Source organism: Enhydra lutris, unplaced genomic scaffold, assembly GCF_002288905.1.
Source record: "Enhydra lutris kenyoni isolate GAN:26980312 unplaced genomic scaffold, ASM228890v2 scaffoldscaffold92, whole genome shotgun sequence".
Classification (NCBI taxonomy): domain Eukaryota; kingdom Metazoa; phylum Chordata; class Mammalia; order Carnivora; family Mustelidae; genus Enhydra; species Enhydra lutris.
This window is the reverse complement of record NW_019154176.1, coordinates 863,550-879,780: the sequence shown is the minus strand read 5'-3', so window position 1 is coordinate 879,780 and position 16,231 is coordinate 863,550. Positions and strand designations below refer to the sequence as shown.

The window sequence follows — 16,231 nt, the reverse complement described above, 5'->3', positions numbered from 1 at the left end:
CAGAGAAGCAGGCAGAGAGAGAGGAGGAAGCAGGCTCCCCGCCGAGCAGAGAGCCTGATGCGGGGCTCGATCCCAGGACACTGGGATCATGACCTGAGCCGAAGGCAGAGGCTTTAACCCACTGAGCCACCCAGGTGCCCCCGGAAGCAACATTTTTGTCTCTCTCTCCTCTTCCCTGCTTTGTTTTTCTTTCTGGTAAATTCTCACATTCTAATTTATATATTTGCCCACTGTCCATGGTCCTCCCCCACGGTGGAGGTGGGCCCTTGGCCATAGTCACCTCTGTTCTCCAGCACCTGGAACGGTGTCTAGTACATACCAGGGGGTCAGCAAACATCCGTTGTGTGAGCAAATTTTTTTAAAAAGCCCATAAGAGGAAAATAAACAAGTAAAAAGTGTATCCTATTAAAATAAGAGAGACCCAGATCTAGACTTGCAAGGGACTATTCGATCTCTACACCATGCATTAGTCTCCTGGAGCTATTGTACCAATGGCCACAGATAAGGCACCTTAAAAACAACAGACATTTATTCATTTCAGAAGTTCAAATTATTTATGTGGACTTGCGGAAACTGGAAGTCCAAAGTCAAGGTGTTGGCAGACTTGTTCCTTCTGGAGGCTCCTTCCTTGTATCTCTTCCAGCTTCTTGTGGTTGCTGGCAATCTTTGATGTTCTTGGGTCTGTGGCTGCGTCCCTGCACTCTCTGTCTCAGTTTCCACGTGGCCTTTTCCTGTGTGTGTGTATGTGTCTGTTCCTCCTTCTCTCTCTTATAAGGACTCTGGTCATGGGATTTAGGGCCCAGCTGGTTAATCCAGGATAATCTCAAGATCTTTAACTTAATTACAAATTTTTTCCAAATAAGGTCATATTCACATGTTTAGTGGGTCAGGACATCAGAATATCCCTTTGTGGGTCGCCATGCAAACTGTTGTATGGATTAGTGTGAGTCGGGCTAATCTTGGAGGGAAAAAAAGGTGCAGAACAAGGATGGCAATTTTGATCATTTTCATAAATTAAAAAAGGTAGGGCGCCTGGGTGGCTCAGTCAGTTAAGCGGCCGCCTCCGGCTCAGGTCATGATCCCAGGGTCCTGGAATGGAGTCCCGCATTGGGCTCCCTGCCCAGCAGAAGTCCTGCTTCTCTCTCTCCCTCTGCCTCCTGCTCTGCCTACTTGTGCTCTCTCTCTATCTCTCTGTCAAATAAATAAATAAATAATCTAAAAATAAAATTTAAAAGGGTATCTGCTGCCTTGATGGGTGGGTGGGTAGCTGGGGCTAAGGGGAGACTCCGGAGGTATTGCCACCATATGTCCTTGTACGTCTGTCGAATTAAAAAAAAAAAAAAACTTGACTGTGGTATTCATGACATGCAATAGTATGAAAATGCTTAAAGATTTTATTATTTATTTATTTATTTGGGAGGGAGAGAGAGAGCTTAGGTGGGGTGAGGAAAAGAGGGAGAGGGAGAGGGAATCTCAGGCAGACTCCCTGCTGAGCACAGAGCCAGATGCGGGGCTCCCATCTCACGACTCTGAGATCATGACCTGAGCCGAAATCAAGAGTCGGACACTCAACCAACTGAACTGCCCAGATGCCCCCAGAATGAAAACATTTTAAAGGGTACATGAGTCAAAACTCATCATTCCAAACCTCAGCAATTGTGCACTGAGAAAACCATAACCATAGTTATTGAACATTACCATCACCTCCAAAAAGCATTCTTCTGCCGCTGGGTCAGCCCTCCCTCCGCTTCCCCTTCACGCCCAACCCCAGGCAAACACAGATCTACTATCTGTCACTGTGGATCAGGTTGCAGTTTCTAGAAATTAATATGAATGGAATCATGGAGTGTGTAGTTTGTGGTATCTGGCTTCTTCTATTTGGGACAGTTGAGTTTTATTTTTTTAATTTTTATTTTTTTAAGATTTTATTTATTTATTTGACAGAAAGAGAGAGACAATGAGAGAGGGAACACTTGTTCCCTCCCACAAGCTGGAAGTGGGAGAGGGAGAAGCAGGCTTCTTGCTGAGCAGGGACCCCGATGTGGGGCCCGATGTGGGGCTCGATCCCAGGATGCTGGGATCATGACCTGAGCCGAAGGCAGATACTTAACGACTGAGCCACCTAGGCGCCCCAAGGGACAGTGACTTTTAGATTCATCTGGGTTACATGCATTAAGAGTTCATTCCTCTTTTATTTTTTGTTTATTTTTTAAAGATTTTATTTATTTATTTGTCAGAGGGAGAGCACAAACAGGGGGAGTGGCAGAGGGAGAGGGAGAAGCAGGCCCCCTGCTGAGTAAGGAGCCCAATGCAGGACTCGATCCCAGGACCCTGGGACCATGATCTGAGTTGAAGGCAGATGCTTAATGACTGAGGCACCTGGGCATCTGGGCACCCCAAGTTCATTCCTCTTTTAAAATTTACTTAAAATTTTGAAAAATTGAGATAGAACTGGCATAGAACATGAGTCTTAGATGGACCATAATTTGTTCTTGTTTATTACTTGGATGGGCCACCATTTGTTTATCATATGCTGATGGTCTTCTACTTCCTTCTTATTTTGGGCTGTTGCATAAAACTGCTATGAATGGTCCTGAGCAAGTCTGGCAGTAAACATGTCTTAGAGAAGTTCTCTTGGGTAAATACATAGGAGTGACATAGCAGAATCATACAGTAAGTGTCCATTTAACTTAAGAAACTGCCCAATTGTCTTCCAAAGTCATTGTGCCACTTTCCACTCCCACAGGCACTCTGTGAGAGTTTCAGTTCCTCCGAGTCCTTGTCAACACTTGGTATGGTCAGACTTCAATTTTAGCCATTTTGGTGGGTGTGTCGTAATATGACATTGTGGCTAGATTTGTGTTTCTTTGAGGACTAATAATGTCAAACATCTTTTCTTGTACTCATTGACCATTCTATGTCTTCCCCGTGCTGAATTTCAAACTGCATAAAGGTAATATTTATTTAAAAGTAAATGATCACACCCACTGGGACAGCTTGTATCAAAAAACAGAAGACAACAAATGTTGGCAAACATGTAGAGAAACTGGAACTCACTATTCACCCAGGGGCTACAACCACCTCTAAACCCCTTCCCATAATTACCCCAATACCTGGGGTCCATGAACTGACCCGTTGGCTCCGAATATGGCCACTTCTCTCCATCTCCATGCTATTACATGAATGAATTTAAGCCACCATAACTTCTCCCTGGCCTCCCTGAGGCCATTCTTACCCACCATCCTTAGCCCCCTATACATTCTGCACACAGAAACCAAATGATCTTTCACCAAAATTCTTCAAAACCAACTTTTTATTTTGAAATAATGATCAAGTTACAGAGGATTTGTGCTAAGGACTAAATGTTTGTGTCTCCCCTAAATGCATGTGTTGAAACCGAGCCCCCAATGTGATGGAATAGAAGGTGGGACATATGGCAGGTGATTAGATCACGAGGATGGAGACTTCATGAATGGGATTAGGACCCTGTAAGAGAGCTGGTGATGTCTCTCTCCCTCTCTCTTTCTGTCTCTCTCAGCCACGTGAGGATATAGCGAGGAGGCGATTGTCTACAATCTAGGAAGTTGTCCCTCACAGACACTGGCTATGCCAGTGCCTTGGTCTTGGACTTCACAGCCTCCAGAACTGAGAGAACTGAGAGAAATAAATTGACCCCGTCTATAGTATTTTTATTATGGCAGCTCAACAGGCTAAGATAATCTGCAAAATTGGCACCCTGCAAAGTTGCAAAGTTGCAAAGTTCTTGTCTACCCTTCACCCCATTGGCCCGAATGTTAACATCTTACATAACTATGGTACAGTTGTCACAACTAAGAGATTAACTAACATTGGCACAATACTGTTCATTAAACTACAGGCTTATTATGAATTACACCAGTTTTCTCTCTGATGTCTTTTTCTGGTCCAAGATCCCATCCAGGACATCACATTTCATTTATTGCATTTCCTAAGACTTCTCTAATCTGTGCCAATTTCTTCGTCATGCTTTGTTTCTCTCAACCTTGGCATTTTTTAAAAAAAGATTTATTTATTTACTTGAGAGAGAGGATGCAAATGGAGGGGAGGGGCAGAGGGAGCGGGGGAGAGAATCTCAAGTTGCCAACACCACAGTGAGCACAGAGTCCAACACAGGGCTCAGTCTCAGGACTACGGGATCATGACCTGAGCTGAAATGAAGAGTTGGACCTTAACGAACTGGGCCACCCAGGTGCCCCCTCATGACCTTGACATTTCTGAAGTGTCCTAACTAGGTCTTTTGTAGAATATCCCTCAGTTTGGGACAAACGTCTTGTCTTTTCTCATGAGTGGACTGAGGTTATGGATTTAAGGGACAATATCAGAGACATGATGTGTCTTCTTCATCACACCGTATCAGGGGTCCATGCATATGACTCATTGCTATGATGATAATTTTTTTAAAGATTTTTGTTTGTTTGTTTATTTGAGAGAGAGAGAGAGAGAGAGAGAGGGAGTGCAAACATGAGGGGAGGGCAAAAGGAGAAGCAGGGTCTCCGCTGAGTGGGGGAGCCCGATGCAGGGTTTGATCCCAGGACCCCAGGATCATGACATGAACTGAAGGCAGACAGTTAACTGACTGAGCAACCCAGTGCACCCCCCCAACCCATGATGATAATGTTCATTACCTGCTTGCGGTAGTATCTGCCAGGTTTCTCCACTATCAAGTTACTTTTTGCACTTTCCATACTTTTATTCCTTAGACACAAGTCCACACCCAACAAGGTGAATTAAGCTCCACCGTGTGCTCGGGCAGGGTTCAGGGGTGGGGAGAGGTAGAGAGAAAGACAGAATCTCAAGCAGGCTTCACCCCCAGCCCAGAATCTGAGGCAGGGCTCAATCCCAGGACCCTGAGCCAAAATCAAGAGTCAGACACTTAACCTACTGAGTTACCCAGGTGCCCCTGTGAACATATATTTTTAAGAACCCAGCAAATAAATATTTTAGGAGACATACTTTTAGGGTAGGCAAATGTCACGTTTCCTCCTTGAAGTTTCATTCACTAATTTTAACGCTCATTGGTAGATTTTGACTGCTGCAATTATAACTATGATGTCTGCCTGATAATGATTTTTTAATTTCCCTCATTCCTTCTATACTTATTAATTGGACATGTTCTATATGGAAGGGTCGTCTCTTTCCCCCCATTTTTTTTTAAAGATTTTATTTATTTATTTGACAGAGAGATCACAAGTAGGCAGAGAGGCAGGCAGAGAGAGAGGAAGGGAAGCAGGCTCCCTGCTGAGCAGAGAGCCCGATGCGGGGCTCGATCCCAGGACCCTGGGATCATGACCTGAGCTGAAGGCAGCGGCTTAACCCACTGAGCCACCCAGGCGCCCCTCCCCCCATTTTTTATTCAATCATTTATTTACACCAGTATGGCTTCATTGGTATTTATTTCTTTGGATCATGATGATCTTTTATTATTAGTTTTTTTTTTTTAATCTCTTCATCCAACATGGGCCATGACCTCCAGGCCCTGGGATCAAGAGCTGCATGTTCTACCCACTGAGTCAGTGAGATACCCCATGGATCACAATCTTTTAAATCTCCCAGCAGATTCCATCATACACTAAAAATCTTCCAGAGACTTCCCTTTATGCTTAAGAGTAAAATCTAGCTATCTTGCTTACCAACACTCCCTGCCTGCTTCCCTGTCCTTGTCTGTTTTCCTTGCTTATTTTTTCCCTTGTTCATTCCTGCTTTGGCCCAAACTGGACTTTCTGTGGTCTCTCAGTCACGTCACCCTCATCCCTCTGAAGGCTTTGTCTTTGTTGGAATATTCTTCTTCCTCACCTGCACAGGGCCCCTCTATGACTGCCCTGAGCAGCCTTCTTCCTTCCCTTTGATTTCTAATCCTACCTGGAATTAGGTAACCAAAAATCTATTTCCTTCTTTATCACCTGTCTTGTTCACCAGCTCTAGAATATAGTAGGCGCTCAATAAATATTTGTTGACTAAATTAATGCATAAGGCTGGACAAATGAGAAGACCGAGATCCATTCACTTCTTCCCTGATTATAGTTACAACTGAGGTATATGCATGTCAGGTACTCAGGAGCACTACGCTGTAAGCCTCAGTTTCATGACAATGAAATGACCCTTGGAGTAATATATTATTATTTATAAATTTATTATTTATAATAATAAAAGGACCTATCTGCAAAACTGTTGCGAAGATTAAATGAGCAAACGCCACAAGAAGATGATACTTCTAGCAGACATTCAATAATTATTACTGTCATCTGTAAAATGGGCACAACAGTGACCTACTACATAGAATTGTTGTAAGCTCAGAACCATGTCTAGCACATGTAAAGTGCTATATAAGCCATCGATGCTATCGTTATCATCATCTCTGCCCCCGCTCATCTGAAAGATGTTTTCATCGACTCTCATCTTTTTTTTTGCAAATCCCTTTCCTTGGCCTGGCCCGGCCTGTGATGGCCCCAGGATAGTCGCCAGGCCTCTTTGCATCTGGATAGGGCGCTGTGGGGACTCCGGCCCCGTCTGGACCACAGGCTCCCATCGCCCCGCCCACGGGCCTGGACCGCCTGCGGTCTCCATGGAAACCCACCAGCCACAGTGGGGCGTGACGCCGCCGAGAGGGATAGGGGCCCTCGCCTATCCGGTCGAAGTCGCCTCGGCAAGGGGTGCAAACCGGGCCTCTTGACGGGTGCGTCCTTGCGGAAAGGCGGGAATACGGCGGCGAACCACATGGTTTGTACCATCTCAACCAATCAAGGGCCGAGGTGGCTATGATGGACAGGCCTAGCGGGAAGAGGCACCGAATGCGGGCTTTCATCCAACCGACCGACCGCAATGCCGAGAAAGGGCCAATGAGGAGGCGGCGGGGGTGGGACAAAAAGGCCGGTTGCTCCGGAAGTGGAGGGAGGGGGTGAAAATGGCGCCCAGCTCGAAATCGGAGCGGAACAGCGGGGCCGGGAGCGGCGGCGGCGGCCCCGGGGGCGCCGGGGGGAAGCGGGCAGCAGGGCGGCGGCGGGAGCACGTCCTCAAGCAGCTGGAGCGGGTCAAGGTAAGTCCTGGAGTCTTGGAGGAGCGCGCCGGAGGGTAGGGAGAAGGGACGAGGGAGGCGGAGGGAAGGAGGCGTTCGCGGGGTGAGGGGTTGGGGGCGGAGCCCCGGGGGAGGGGGCTCGGAGGAAGGGGGCTGGGCGGGGCCCGGGGGAGAGGGCTTGGATGAAGGGGGCTGGGACGGGGGTTTGGATGGAGTGCACTGGGGGCGGGTTCCGGGGGAGAGGGCTCTGATGGAAGGGTTGGTGTGGTGGCTGAGAAAGGGCTTGGAGAGAGGGAGGTCGCTGGAGGAATAAGAAGGAAGGGGGCGATCCAGGGTCAGACTCATTTTTCAAAACCCTGCTCCCATGGCCCCTCCGTTACGGAGCTTTCCCGCCCCCTTGGCGGAGCCCCTGCTACCGGCTTTGGGCTTCCTCTACCTGGTGTTCCTCTCTCTGTCCGGCTCTGACCGCACGGGAGCTGGGAATTTCTGTACCTGTGTCTGCCTCCCCCACTGAATGGGAGCAACCTCCTTGGAGAAAGCCTGGTCTTCCCACTCAGACTGGGAGCTTCCTGAGCACCGCTCTGTCTTCTCCATCAGACAGTAAACTCACAACGTGCCAGCATATCTCTCCCGCATCATTTGGGGTGCTCTGGGAGGGCAGACATGTGAATCTGCTGTCAGGTCAGCAGCAACCTGGGCAGAACCATATTCCCGTGGGTAGGGAAAGTGCCTTCTCCATTAGGCTGGAAACTCTGTGAGGGCAGAGCTGTGTCTCCTCCTTTTGACGAGGTCCTGGGGCAGGGACTGTCTCCGCCTTCAGCCTGGTTGTTCCCCGGTTGGGCTGTGGCTCCACCCTTAGCTTGGAAGCTCCTGGGGCAAGGATTGTGTCTCCCCAGTCAGCCTGGGCTTCACCAACAGGGCCGTTCCATCAGACTGGGATCCCCTTGAGGAGTGGGCTTTCTCCCTTATCTGCTAGGGAGCTCGCCAGATAGGTCTCTTTCCCATCAGTACTCTTGAGGGTAAGGCCAAGTGTCTCACTCAGACTGGGCTGTAGGACTCAGGGTGCTCTGATCCCCTACTACACAGCTTGTGCCTGCCTGTCCCCTCCTTGAAGTTTTTGGGATGAGGGAGATGGTTAGAAGGTGGCTAGGTTAACTGAGAAGGGGGAATTGGGCAGGAATTGGAAGGTCACTGGTCAGTCCCTCTTCTGCCTCAGTACGTCCCCAGGTGAGGCCAGGGCCCTCTCAAAGGTCCTGAGCACTGTGTGTGTAGGCTAATGGGTTAGGGACTGGTGAGTTCAGTTGGTCAAGCCTCCTTAGTGGCCAAGGACACCTACAGCTCAGTGCACCATGAAGCAGCCTTCAGGAAGGCAGCCAGTGGCCCACTGTGGCCAGGGGTGAATGGGGAACCTTCCTGGGGGTGGGGGGTGATGACAGTGCTGGTCCTTAGAACCTGGGTGCTGGGGCAAGAGGGGCTCTGAAGTTGAAGAGATGTGGGACTAGGAAGGTGGCACGGGTCCCTAGGGTAAGGGGACGCTCAAGTGAGGCCCAGGGCATGGGTCCCTGGTGGAAGGGGAGGCTCAAGTGAGGCCCAGTTGATCCATCTTCCCCAGCTATTCCCACCTTCCAGAGCTTGGACTGCTCTTGACCATCATGGTTGTTGGGAAGTGGGCCTGTGTGTCTGGGCCAGACCCTGGGGGTGCTACTCTGCTTTAGGTGAGGGGACTGGGGCGTGATGGTGCCTCAAGAGCCAGGGCCACCCCTTCCCCAGATCAGTGGGCAGCTCTCCCCTCGCCTCTTCCGGAAGCTGCCGCCCAGGGTCTGCGTCTCCCTCAAGAACATTGTGGACGAGGACTTTCTCTACGCAGGGTGAGGCTGCGTGAGGCTGGGATGGGGCGGGGGTTGGTGGGGGGTGGCTGGGCGGGGCGGTAGGTCAGTCCTGACCTGGCTGTTTTGCCTGCCCCCACAGACACATCTTCCTGGGCTTTTCCAAGTGCGGCCGTTATGTTCTTTCATATACCAGCAGCAGTGGGGACGATGACTTCTCCTTCTACATCTATCATCTGTACTGGTGGGAGTTCAACGTCCACAGCAAGCTCAAGCTGGTAGGGCCGGGCCCAGGGCTGGGCTATCCCTTCCAGCAACGTGACCAGCAGGTCACAGCATCCCCCGAGCCTCACAGTTCTTGTCCGTAAAGTGGAGAAATTCTACTCCAAGGGTCATTGTCAGTATTCCGTGCCTTAGGTCAAACCAGGTGCAGCTGCCGTTTTTATAGTTGAAAGTGGGTAGGTGGTGGCACTTGCCTTTGGTTCGACTCAGCATACATAGCCTAAGAAGCACACAGCATGCTCAGGCCAGGTGGGACCTGGTAACTTTGCTAGCCTGTTCACTTAACCCTGACTTTGACTCCTTGAACCGCCCCCCCCAGGAGGTGAGTGCTGTTACCCCAGTTTACACATGAGCTCGGAAAGGTGAACAGGTTTCGGGGTGGATGGGGCGTGGATCTGATGTGTCTGGCAGAGTCCCCTTTCTTGGGGCTGGGCTCTCTCCTCAACTCCTCCTGTGCCAGACCGGCTTCCCTGTTTCCCCTCCTCATAAGGGGAGCCTCCCCAGCCTGTCGTCAGGAAGGCAGAGGGGTGTGGTGTTGGAGCTGCTTGGGACTCCCTGGGTCGAGCCACCCCCCCCACCCAAAAGGTTGCTCCTGCCAGCTCAGCCCCAGCTCCAATTCCCGCCCAGCATTGTGCAGCCTCGGTCCCCTATGCACCCCCACCCTACTTGCTCTCACCCTATACCGACCCTGAACGTGCTGCTCAGGTCCGGCAGGTGCGGCTCTTCCAGGATGAGGAGATCTATAGTGACCTGTACCTTACCGTGTGCGAGTGGCCCAGCGATGCCTCCAAGGTCATCGTCTTTGGGTTCAAGTAAGACTTGGGGATGTGGAAGGCCTGGGGACCCGGGGAGGGCGGTGCGTGGGCCAGGTTGCTGAAGGCATGCTGGCCCCCAGCACCCGCTCAGCCAACGGGATGCTCATGAACATGATGATGATGAGTGACGAGAACCACAGAGACATCTACATCAGCACCGTGGCGGTACCACCGCCAGGCCGCTGCGCCGCCTGCCGGGAAGCCAGCCGGGCCCATCCAGGTGAGCGGCTGGGGGCCTCGGGGTGCGGGCTGCCTCCTTGCCCCGAGGCCATGCGTGAGCCCGCAGCACGTGTATTGCTGCAGGCGACCCGAGTGCACAGTGCCTGCGGCATGGCTTCATACTGCACACGAAGTACCAGGTGGTCTACCCCTTCCCCACCTTCCAGCCCGCCTTCCAGCTCAAGAAGGACCAGGTGGTACTGCTCAACACCAGCTACTCCCTGGTGGCCTGTGCCGTCTCCGTCCACTCAGCAGGTAGGCCCCCGGGTCTGAGGACGGACCCGGTGCCCTCTGGAATCCTCCAAGCCCCCAGTCCCCTGATCCCAAACGAGATCTTCAGAAGTAAAGTCCCTTGTCCAAGGTCACTCAGCTGGAAAGCAGGGATCCGGACTCCCAAGCTAGCTATGCTCCACCCCAGCGCTGTCCTCTAGAACTTTCCACAGGGCTGGGATGGTCTGTATCTGCCAGGTCTATATCTGCTACAGCTGCCACTGGTAGCCACTTAAAGTGGCTTGTGTGACCAAGGAACTGAGTTTTTAATTTCAGTTAATTTTAGTTGAGTTCAAAAAGCCACATGTGGTCACGGCTACCATGCGGGACGGCACAGTGCTCTCTCCAAAAATTTACAATTTCAGGGAGTGGTCAGTGGGCGGATGGCTGTCGTTTGTCTTTGGAATAGGAAAAATGCCAGTGGAGATCACAAGGTGATGTCCCTTGACAGAGTGGCCGAAGTTAAGAAGCTGGACAGTGGTACGGGCTGGTGGGGATGTTCCCCGCCGCCACACTCTCAGGGCCACACGTGTGAGTGGTCCTGCGTCTGACCACGTCCAAGGCTTTGCGGGCTGCCTGCTCTCCATCCCTGGGGCTCAGGGGGGTCAGACAAGGCAGGTGTTCTCTTGGATGAGCAGTTTCAGTGGGTGCTCCTAGCACGCGGGACCGTGGAGCGTGCTTTAAAGACGTGCTCCAGTGCAGACGGAACGAAGGGAGACCTATAACCGGATAATGATACCACTTACATATAAATTAAAAATATGTTCTGATTTTGCAAGAACGCAATCAAATGAGAAGACACCCACTAACTACATGAAAATGGTTGCCCCTGGGAGGGGGAGGGGAGTGGATATGAAAAGAGAATTAAATGTATAAAACTGAGTGCACACATCAGTAAGAGCCAGGGTGCCTTGTTTCCGGGCCCATCCAGGGGCCTCCTGGCCCTGGCCGCCTGTGCCACTGTGGGCAAGGCCCTGCCCCTCATCAGGCTGTGAGCCCCCAACAAGCCGGGGCTGGCTGAGACCCACACCCCTGGACTTGTGGCTATGGCTCCCTGTAGGAAGAGTCATGTGGGAAAGGACTCAGCTGTGCGCATTCGAGGGTGAGGAGGCCACTGTCACTCGTGTCTAACACCTTACGCAGAGGGAGAGTGAGTTTTGACTTGGCCATTTTCCGTGCTGGCGGACAGGAGTGCATTGGTTCACGCTGTCCTGCAGTGTGACCTTGGACAAGTTTCTCCTTGAGCCTCGGTCCCTAGTCTCTGAACTGGGAGGACACAGCCTCCCCGCTCAAGATGGATTGTGAGGGGCCCTAAGGAGGTGGTGCAGGCAGAGGTCCCGGTGCTGCTCATCCTGTGCTTTGGGGTTCTCCATGCGGAGGTCACGTTCCCAGAGGGGAGCCGGTCCCTAGTCAGGCGGACACCAATGGAGGCCTGGGATTTGGCTGCTGAGTGCCCAAGCCAGTGAGCTCCCTTTGGGGACAATGAATGGCTGTGTAGGAAACTCAGACTTCGGTGATCTTTAGCTTTTGTCACTGTCCGCCGCCCAGGGGCAGGGATTTTTGTGTCTTTCCACTCGTGTCCTCAATGTGTGGCACTTGGTAAATGCTTGAAATTAAAGTCTGAATGAAAGTGTTACTTATGTGCACACGTGCGTGTATAAGGCCTTTTTCTCTTCTGAGTGTTTCTGACGGATCTTTCAACATAAGTAAGTCTTCTAGGAGGGTCTCCTCAAGGTGCATTTCTAAGAAGCACCCCTAGGGCGGTTAGGAAGGATGGCAGTGTCCTAAACTTGAACCTGTCTGTTGAGCACCCCTACCTCCCTCTGTTTTTGTTTCAGGCGAGAGCAGCTTCTGCCAAATTCTGTATGACCACACCGCCTCCCCTCCAGCCCCCCCCAGCCCCCCTGGGCCCCAGAGCCCTGAGGTGCCCCCTGCCCTCCCCAGCCCCTGCCCTGAAGCAGCTCCCACCCGGCCCCCTGGGGCCCCCGAGCCCTCACCTGCCATCGCCAAAGCCAAGGAGTTTGTGGCCGACATCTTCCGCAGGGCCAGAGAGGCCAAGGGGGGGACCTTGGAGGAAGCCCGGCCACCCCCTTGCCCAGGGCCCTCGGGCAGCCGCTGCCGTCTGCCCTCAGAGCCCCTGGCCCCAGGCGGGGAGGTGGTACCCCGAGATAGCCCCCCAGCGGCAGAAGCACCAGCCCCAGAGCCGGGCTACGTCAACTACACCAAGCTGTATTATGTGCTGGGGTCCAGCGAAGGGACAGAACCGGAGGATGGTGAGCCAGGAACCCCCCCCAGCAGGCAGGGTGCTAGACGTGGGAGTTCCCCCTCCCACCCCTACCCCCAATTCCTGTGCCCTCAGAGTTCGAGGATGACAAGATCTCCTTGCCCTTTGTGGTGACTGATCTCCGTGGCCGCAACCTGCGGCCCATGCGGGAGCGGGCTGCCGTCCAGGTTGGTGCCTGTGGGAGGCAGGCCTAGGGGCAGCCCCTAGGGAGCCTGCTGGGGTCGCAGTTAAAGCAGCCCTCCCCTCCCCACCTCCCACAGGGGCAGTACCTGACGGTGGAGCAGCTCACACTGGACTTTGAATACGTCATCAATGAGGTCATCCGCCATGACGCCACCTGGGCCCACCAGTTTTGTTCCTTCAGTGACTATGACATTGTCATCCTGGAGGTGGGCCTGGGGAGGGGACAGGGTGGGCCCAGGGCCTCTGTATTCTGGGCATCACCTCAATAGCTGTCACTGTTGTCCCTGCCCCATCCCCCACCAAGGTCTGCCCGGAAACCAATCAAGTCCTTATCAACATTGGCCTGCTGCTCCTGGCATTCCCGTCCCCAACTGAGGAGGGCCAGCTCCGGTGAGCCGGTGGGAGTAGAGATGGCCCTCGTCTCTGCACAGCAGGAAGCCACACTCAGATTCTTCTGTGGGGGTGGGCAAGTGGGGATGGGAGACGACTTCCCCTGCCCCCAAAACCTGGACCAGGCACACCATAACTGCCCCAGAGAGAGCAGACCCTCAGGGTTGCCGGGGTCCCAGCCCTTTCTCCTTTGCCTCCCACCCCACTGCAGACCAAAGACCTATCACACCAGCCTCAAGGTGGCATGGGACCTCAACACAGGCATCTTCGTGACAGTCAGTGTAGGCGACCTCACTGAGGTCAAGGGGCAGACCAGGTGAGGTGGGGCTGGGGCCAGGGCCGGGGGCTGGGGACTGGGGTGGGCGACCGGGGTGATGAGAGCCCTCACCCCCTTGCCCTCAGCGGCAGTGTCTGGAGCTCATACCGCAAGAGCTGCGTGGACATGGTCATGAAGTGGCTGGTGCCTGAGAGCAGCGGCCGCTATGTCAACAGGATGACCAACGAGGCACTGCACAAAGGTGGGCCCTGGGACCTGATGACGGTCAGAACTGAGGTCCTCTGGCACCATGCCAGGCCTAGAGCAGGTGTAGATTCCTCGGTGTTCCTGAATGGAGTCCACTGGCCATGAATGGAGTGAGGGGAGGGGAGGGCAGGCTTGGAGAGGATCTGGCAGGTGTGGCACCTGGGGACCCCCAGCCAGTCCATTCATTCAGCAGGCCTCTACTGGGTGGCTGCCGGTGGGAGGCCTGCGGGAGAACTCAGCAGGGTCACTGCCTTTTGGAACTTTGTGGCCCAAATCCCATCAGGGCAAGAGGCAGGCCCCTCCCCTCAGCCTGGGCCTGTAGACTTCATGGCTCCCTTCTGCCCCTTCCTTGCAGGGTGCTCGCTGAAGGTTCTGGCAGACAGTGAGCGATACACGTGGATTGTGCTGTGAGGGCCCGGCCGCTCTGGACACTGACTCCAACTACCTCCGCGGCCTGGGAGCCGGTTGCCTTCCTGGCAGCCTCTCCCCGGCTGGCTGGCCAACCGACCGATGACCGACCGACTGACGGACCAGCGCTCGTGTTAGGCTGCGGGGAAGGGGGCTGGGCGGGGCAGCCCCTGGTGGCCTGAGAGTCTGGACGCTTCTTATTTATGCCTATTTAAGTTGGGAAGGGGCAGAGGGAGGGAGCCCCCTGACCCACCAGCCTCAAGCGCCCACCTTCACCCCGCACTGGGCACAGGCCCTTGCTCTCTGCGCATCTGCCCCTTTCCTTGGCTACAGGTGTGGACGTTGCCCCCCAGGGAGGCCGAATGGACCCCCCTTCTCCTGCCCCAGCCTCCCCCCTACTTGAGGCGGCAGACCTCGTGGCCATCCCCTCCCTCTGCCCATCGTTCCTCTTCATGTAATAAATGTTTTATTTCTGAACCTCCCTGAATTCCCTTTACTGCCGCTTGGGGCCCAGTTGGAGTCCCCAGCCCCAAGGCCCCGTGAGTCAGCAGCAGCCACATACCACAGCGGAATTTATTGTGTTTTAAGAAAGACTACAAAAAGGTAGAAAACAGCTCGGCACACTAGACTACCACACGCGTGGACACTTTCACGGCCAGGAGAGGGGGGCCCCGAGGGAGTGGGGCGGGGAAGTCGGGGGGCCACCCCAAAAGCTGTAGCACGCGGAGCACACAAAATAGTGATTTTTATACAATAGGTCAGATCTTTTTTTGTCTTTTTTTTTGTTTTTTTGCTTTTTGCCATAAACATCTATCTCACAGGTTGAAGACACTGAGAAAACCGGAACAGATAAGGCCATGATGGTTGGAAAAAAAACCAACAAGTTACCAACTCCGCTCAGGCGGCTCACAAATCGCACAATAGTCATGTGGGGGGCGGGTCGCACTGCACGGAGGAGAAGCACAGTCTCCCGGGAGAGAAGGAGCACAGAGGTTCCATTACAAACCAGAGGCGGGTGGCCTGGGATGCTGGGGTCTTGGATCCGAGGGAGCCGAGCCCCTAGCTGGGGCTGGGCCAGGCGTGGGCATTTCTGGGCCCCACTGCTGGCAGCAGGCCCCTCTGGGCTCCCACCCCCAGCCCAGCCTGCTGCTCTTTGGAAGCTGGAGGCGGTGCCCCCGGCTGCCCTCCCCCCAACCAGGCCAGACAGTGCCCTCCTGAGGGCTGCGGGGCAAGGGAGGGCCCAGCTCTGGAGAAGATGCGACACCCACGGCTTTAATTGCACTTATACCAAGGAGTGGGGAGCGGTGGGGTTGCTGGGGGGAGGGGTCCCGGGGCTGCCGCTGACAGTGGGGGTCCCCAGGTGATACCCACCTGTGCCCACCTGGGGCTCAGGGTTGGGCCCGGGACAGACTGTGCAAAGCCAGCGAGCTGAATAAGTTAACAGTTCCACAGGGGAGGGGGCCTGCCTGCCTGCCCCCTGGGACACAGGAGGGTGGGGCTGGGGGAGGGAGATGCTGAGGCCTTCGGGCCGAGGAGCCTAGCTGGCTGTCCCACGGGGCACCTGGGCACGGCGGCGGGTTCCTTAAGGCACGTCTTGTGTGTCAGTTTGCAGCTGCGGCTCCGCCTGGCCCTGTGATTGTGCCGCCCCCACTGGGGGCAGGGACCCCCCAGCCTTCCCTGTCTTGGAGGCCCCCTCCCCGCCCGAGGCTGGAACGGTGACAGCGAAGCCACAGAAGCTGTGAGGGACCCTGGCGTGGATGGGCGGCGGGGGCGGGCGGGCGGGGCAGGGGAGGCCGCGGGCTTAGCTGGAGGGCAGCGCCTGCACGAAGAGTCCACGCGCGTCTGTCCGTGCCAACTTGGCAGGCGGCTCCAGGGCGTCAGGGCCCAGCGCGGGCGACTCGCCGCCGGCCGCCAGCGAGATGTCTTGTGGCAGCTCATCCTCGCTCTCCTCCTCTTCCTCCTCCTCTTCGTCTGGGGCAC

General features: G+C 54.1%; 3 protein-coding genes across 4 annotated transcripts in view; 1 reads left to right on the top strand and 2 right to left on the bottom strand.

The window, feature by feature from the left end:
* Positions 1 to 4,724, bottom strand: part of LOC111162413 (podocan like 1) — a 16,894-nt gene extending 12,170 nt beyond the window's left edge. The window contains exon 1 of the mRNA XM_022526821.1: positions 4,665 to 4,724. Within this exon, the coding sequence (XP_022382529.1) occupies positions 4,665 to 4,724 (60 nt within the window). The remainder of the gene's footprint in view (positions 1 to 4,664) is intronic.
* Positions 4,725 to 6,936: 2,212 nt separating this feature from the next.
* LOC111162393 (DDB1 and CUL4 associated factor 15) lies at positions 6,937 to 16,023 on the top strand. Its single transcript, XM_022526784.1, has 13 exons — positions 6,937 to 7,072; positions 8,822 to 8,919; positions 9,020 to 9,155; positions 9,865 to 9,971; positions 10,055 to 10,194; positions 10,278 to 10,448; positions 12,302 to 12,736; positions 12,823 to 12,914; positions 13,008 to 13,136; positions 13,235 to 13,320; positions 13,532 to 13,636; positions 13,723 to 13,838; positions 14,199 to 16,023. The coding sequence occupies exons 1-13, from the start codon at positions 6,941 to 6,943 to the stop codon at positions 14,252 to 14,254; spliced, it is 1,803 nt and encodes a 600-aa protein (XP_022382492.1). The 5' UTR covers positions 6,937 to 6,940; the 3' UTR covers positions 14,255 to 16,023.
* Positions 16,024 to 16,231, bottom strand: part of LOC111162392 (regulatory factor X1) — a 29,214-nt gene continuing 29,006 nt past the window's right edge. For both annotated transcript variants that reach the window (XM_022526782.1, XM_022526783.1), the window contains exon 21: positions 16,024 to 16,222. In XM_022526782.1, coding sequence (XP_022382490.1) covers positions 16,053 to 16,222 — 170 coding nt within the window. In that variant the 3' untranslated portion in view covers positions 16,024 to 16,052. The remainder of the gene's footprint in view (positions 16,223 to 16,231) is intronic.

Bases quoted from the DNA above. Each gene is read 5' to 3' on its own strand.
- LOC111162393 (XM_022526784.1), top strand. From the start codon at position 6,941: ATGGCGCCCAGCTCGAAATCGGAGCGGAACAGCGGGGCCGGGAGCGGC. The intron at 9,972-10,054 runs GTAAGACTTGGG...GCTGGCCCCCAG, and splicing joins GTCATCGTCTTTGGGTTCAA to CACCCGCTCAGCCAACGGGA. The intron at 13,637-13,722 runs GTGAGGTGGGGC...CCTTGCCCTCAG, and splicing joins GAGGTCAAGGGGCAGACCAG to CGGCAGTGTCTGGAGCTCAT.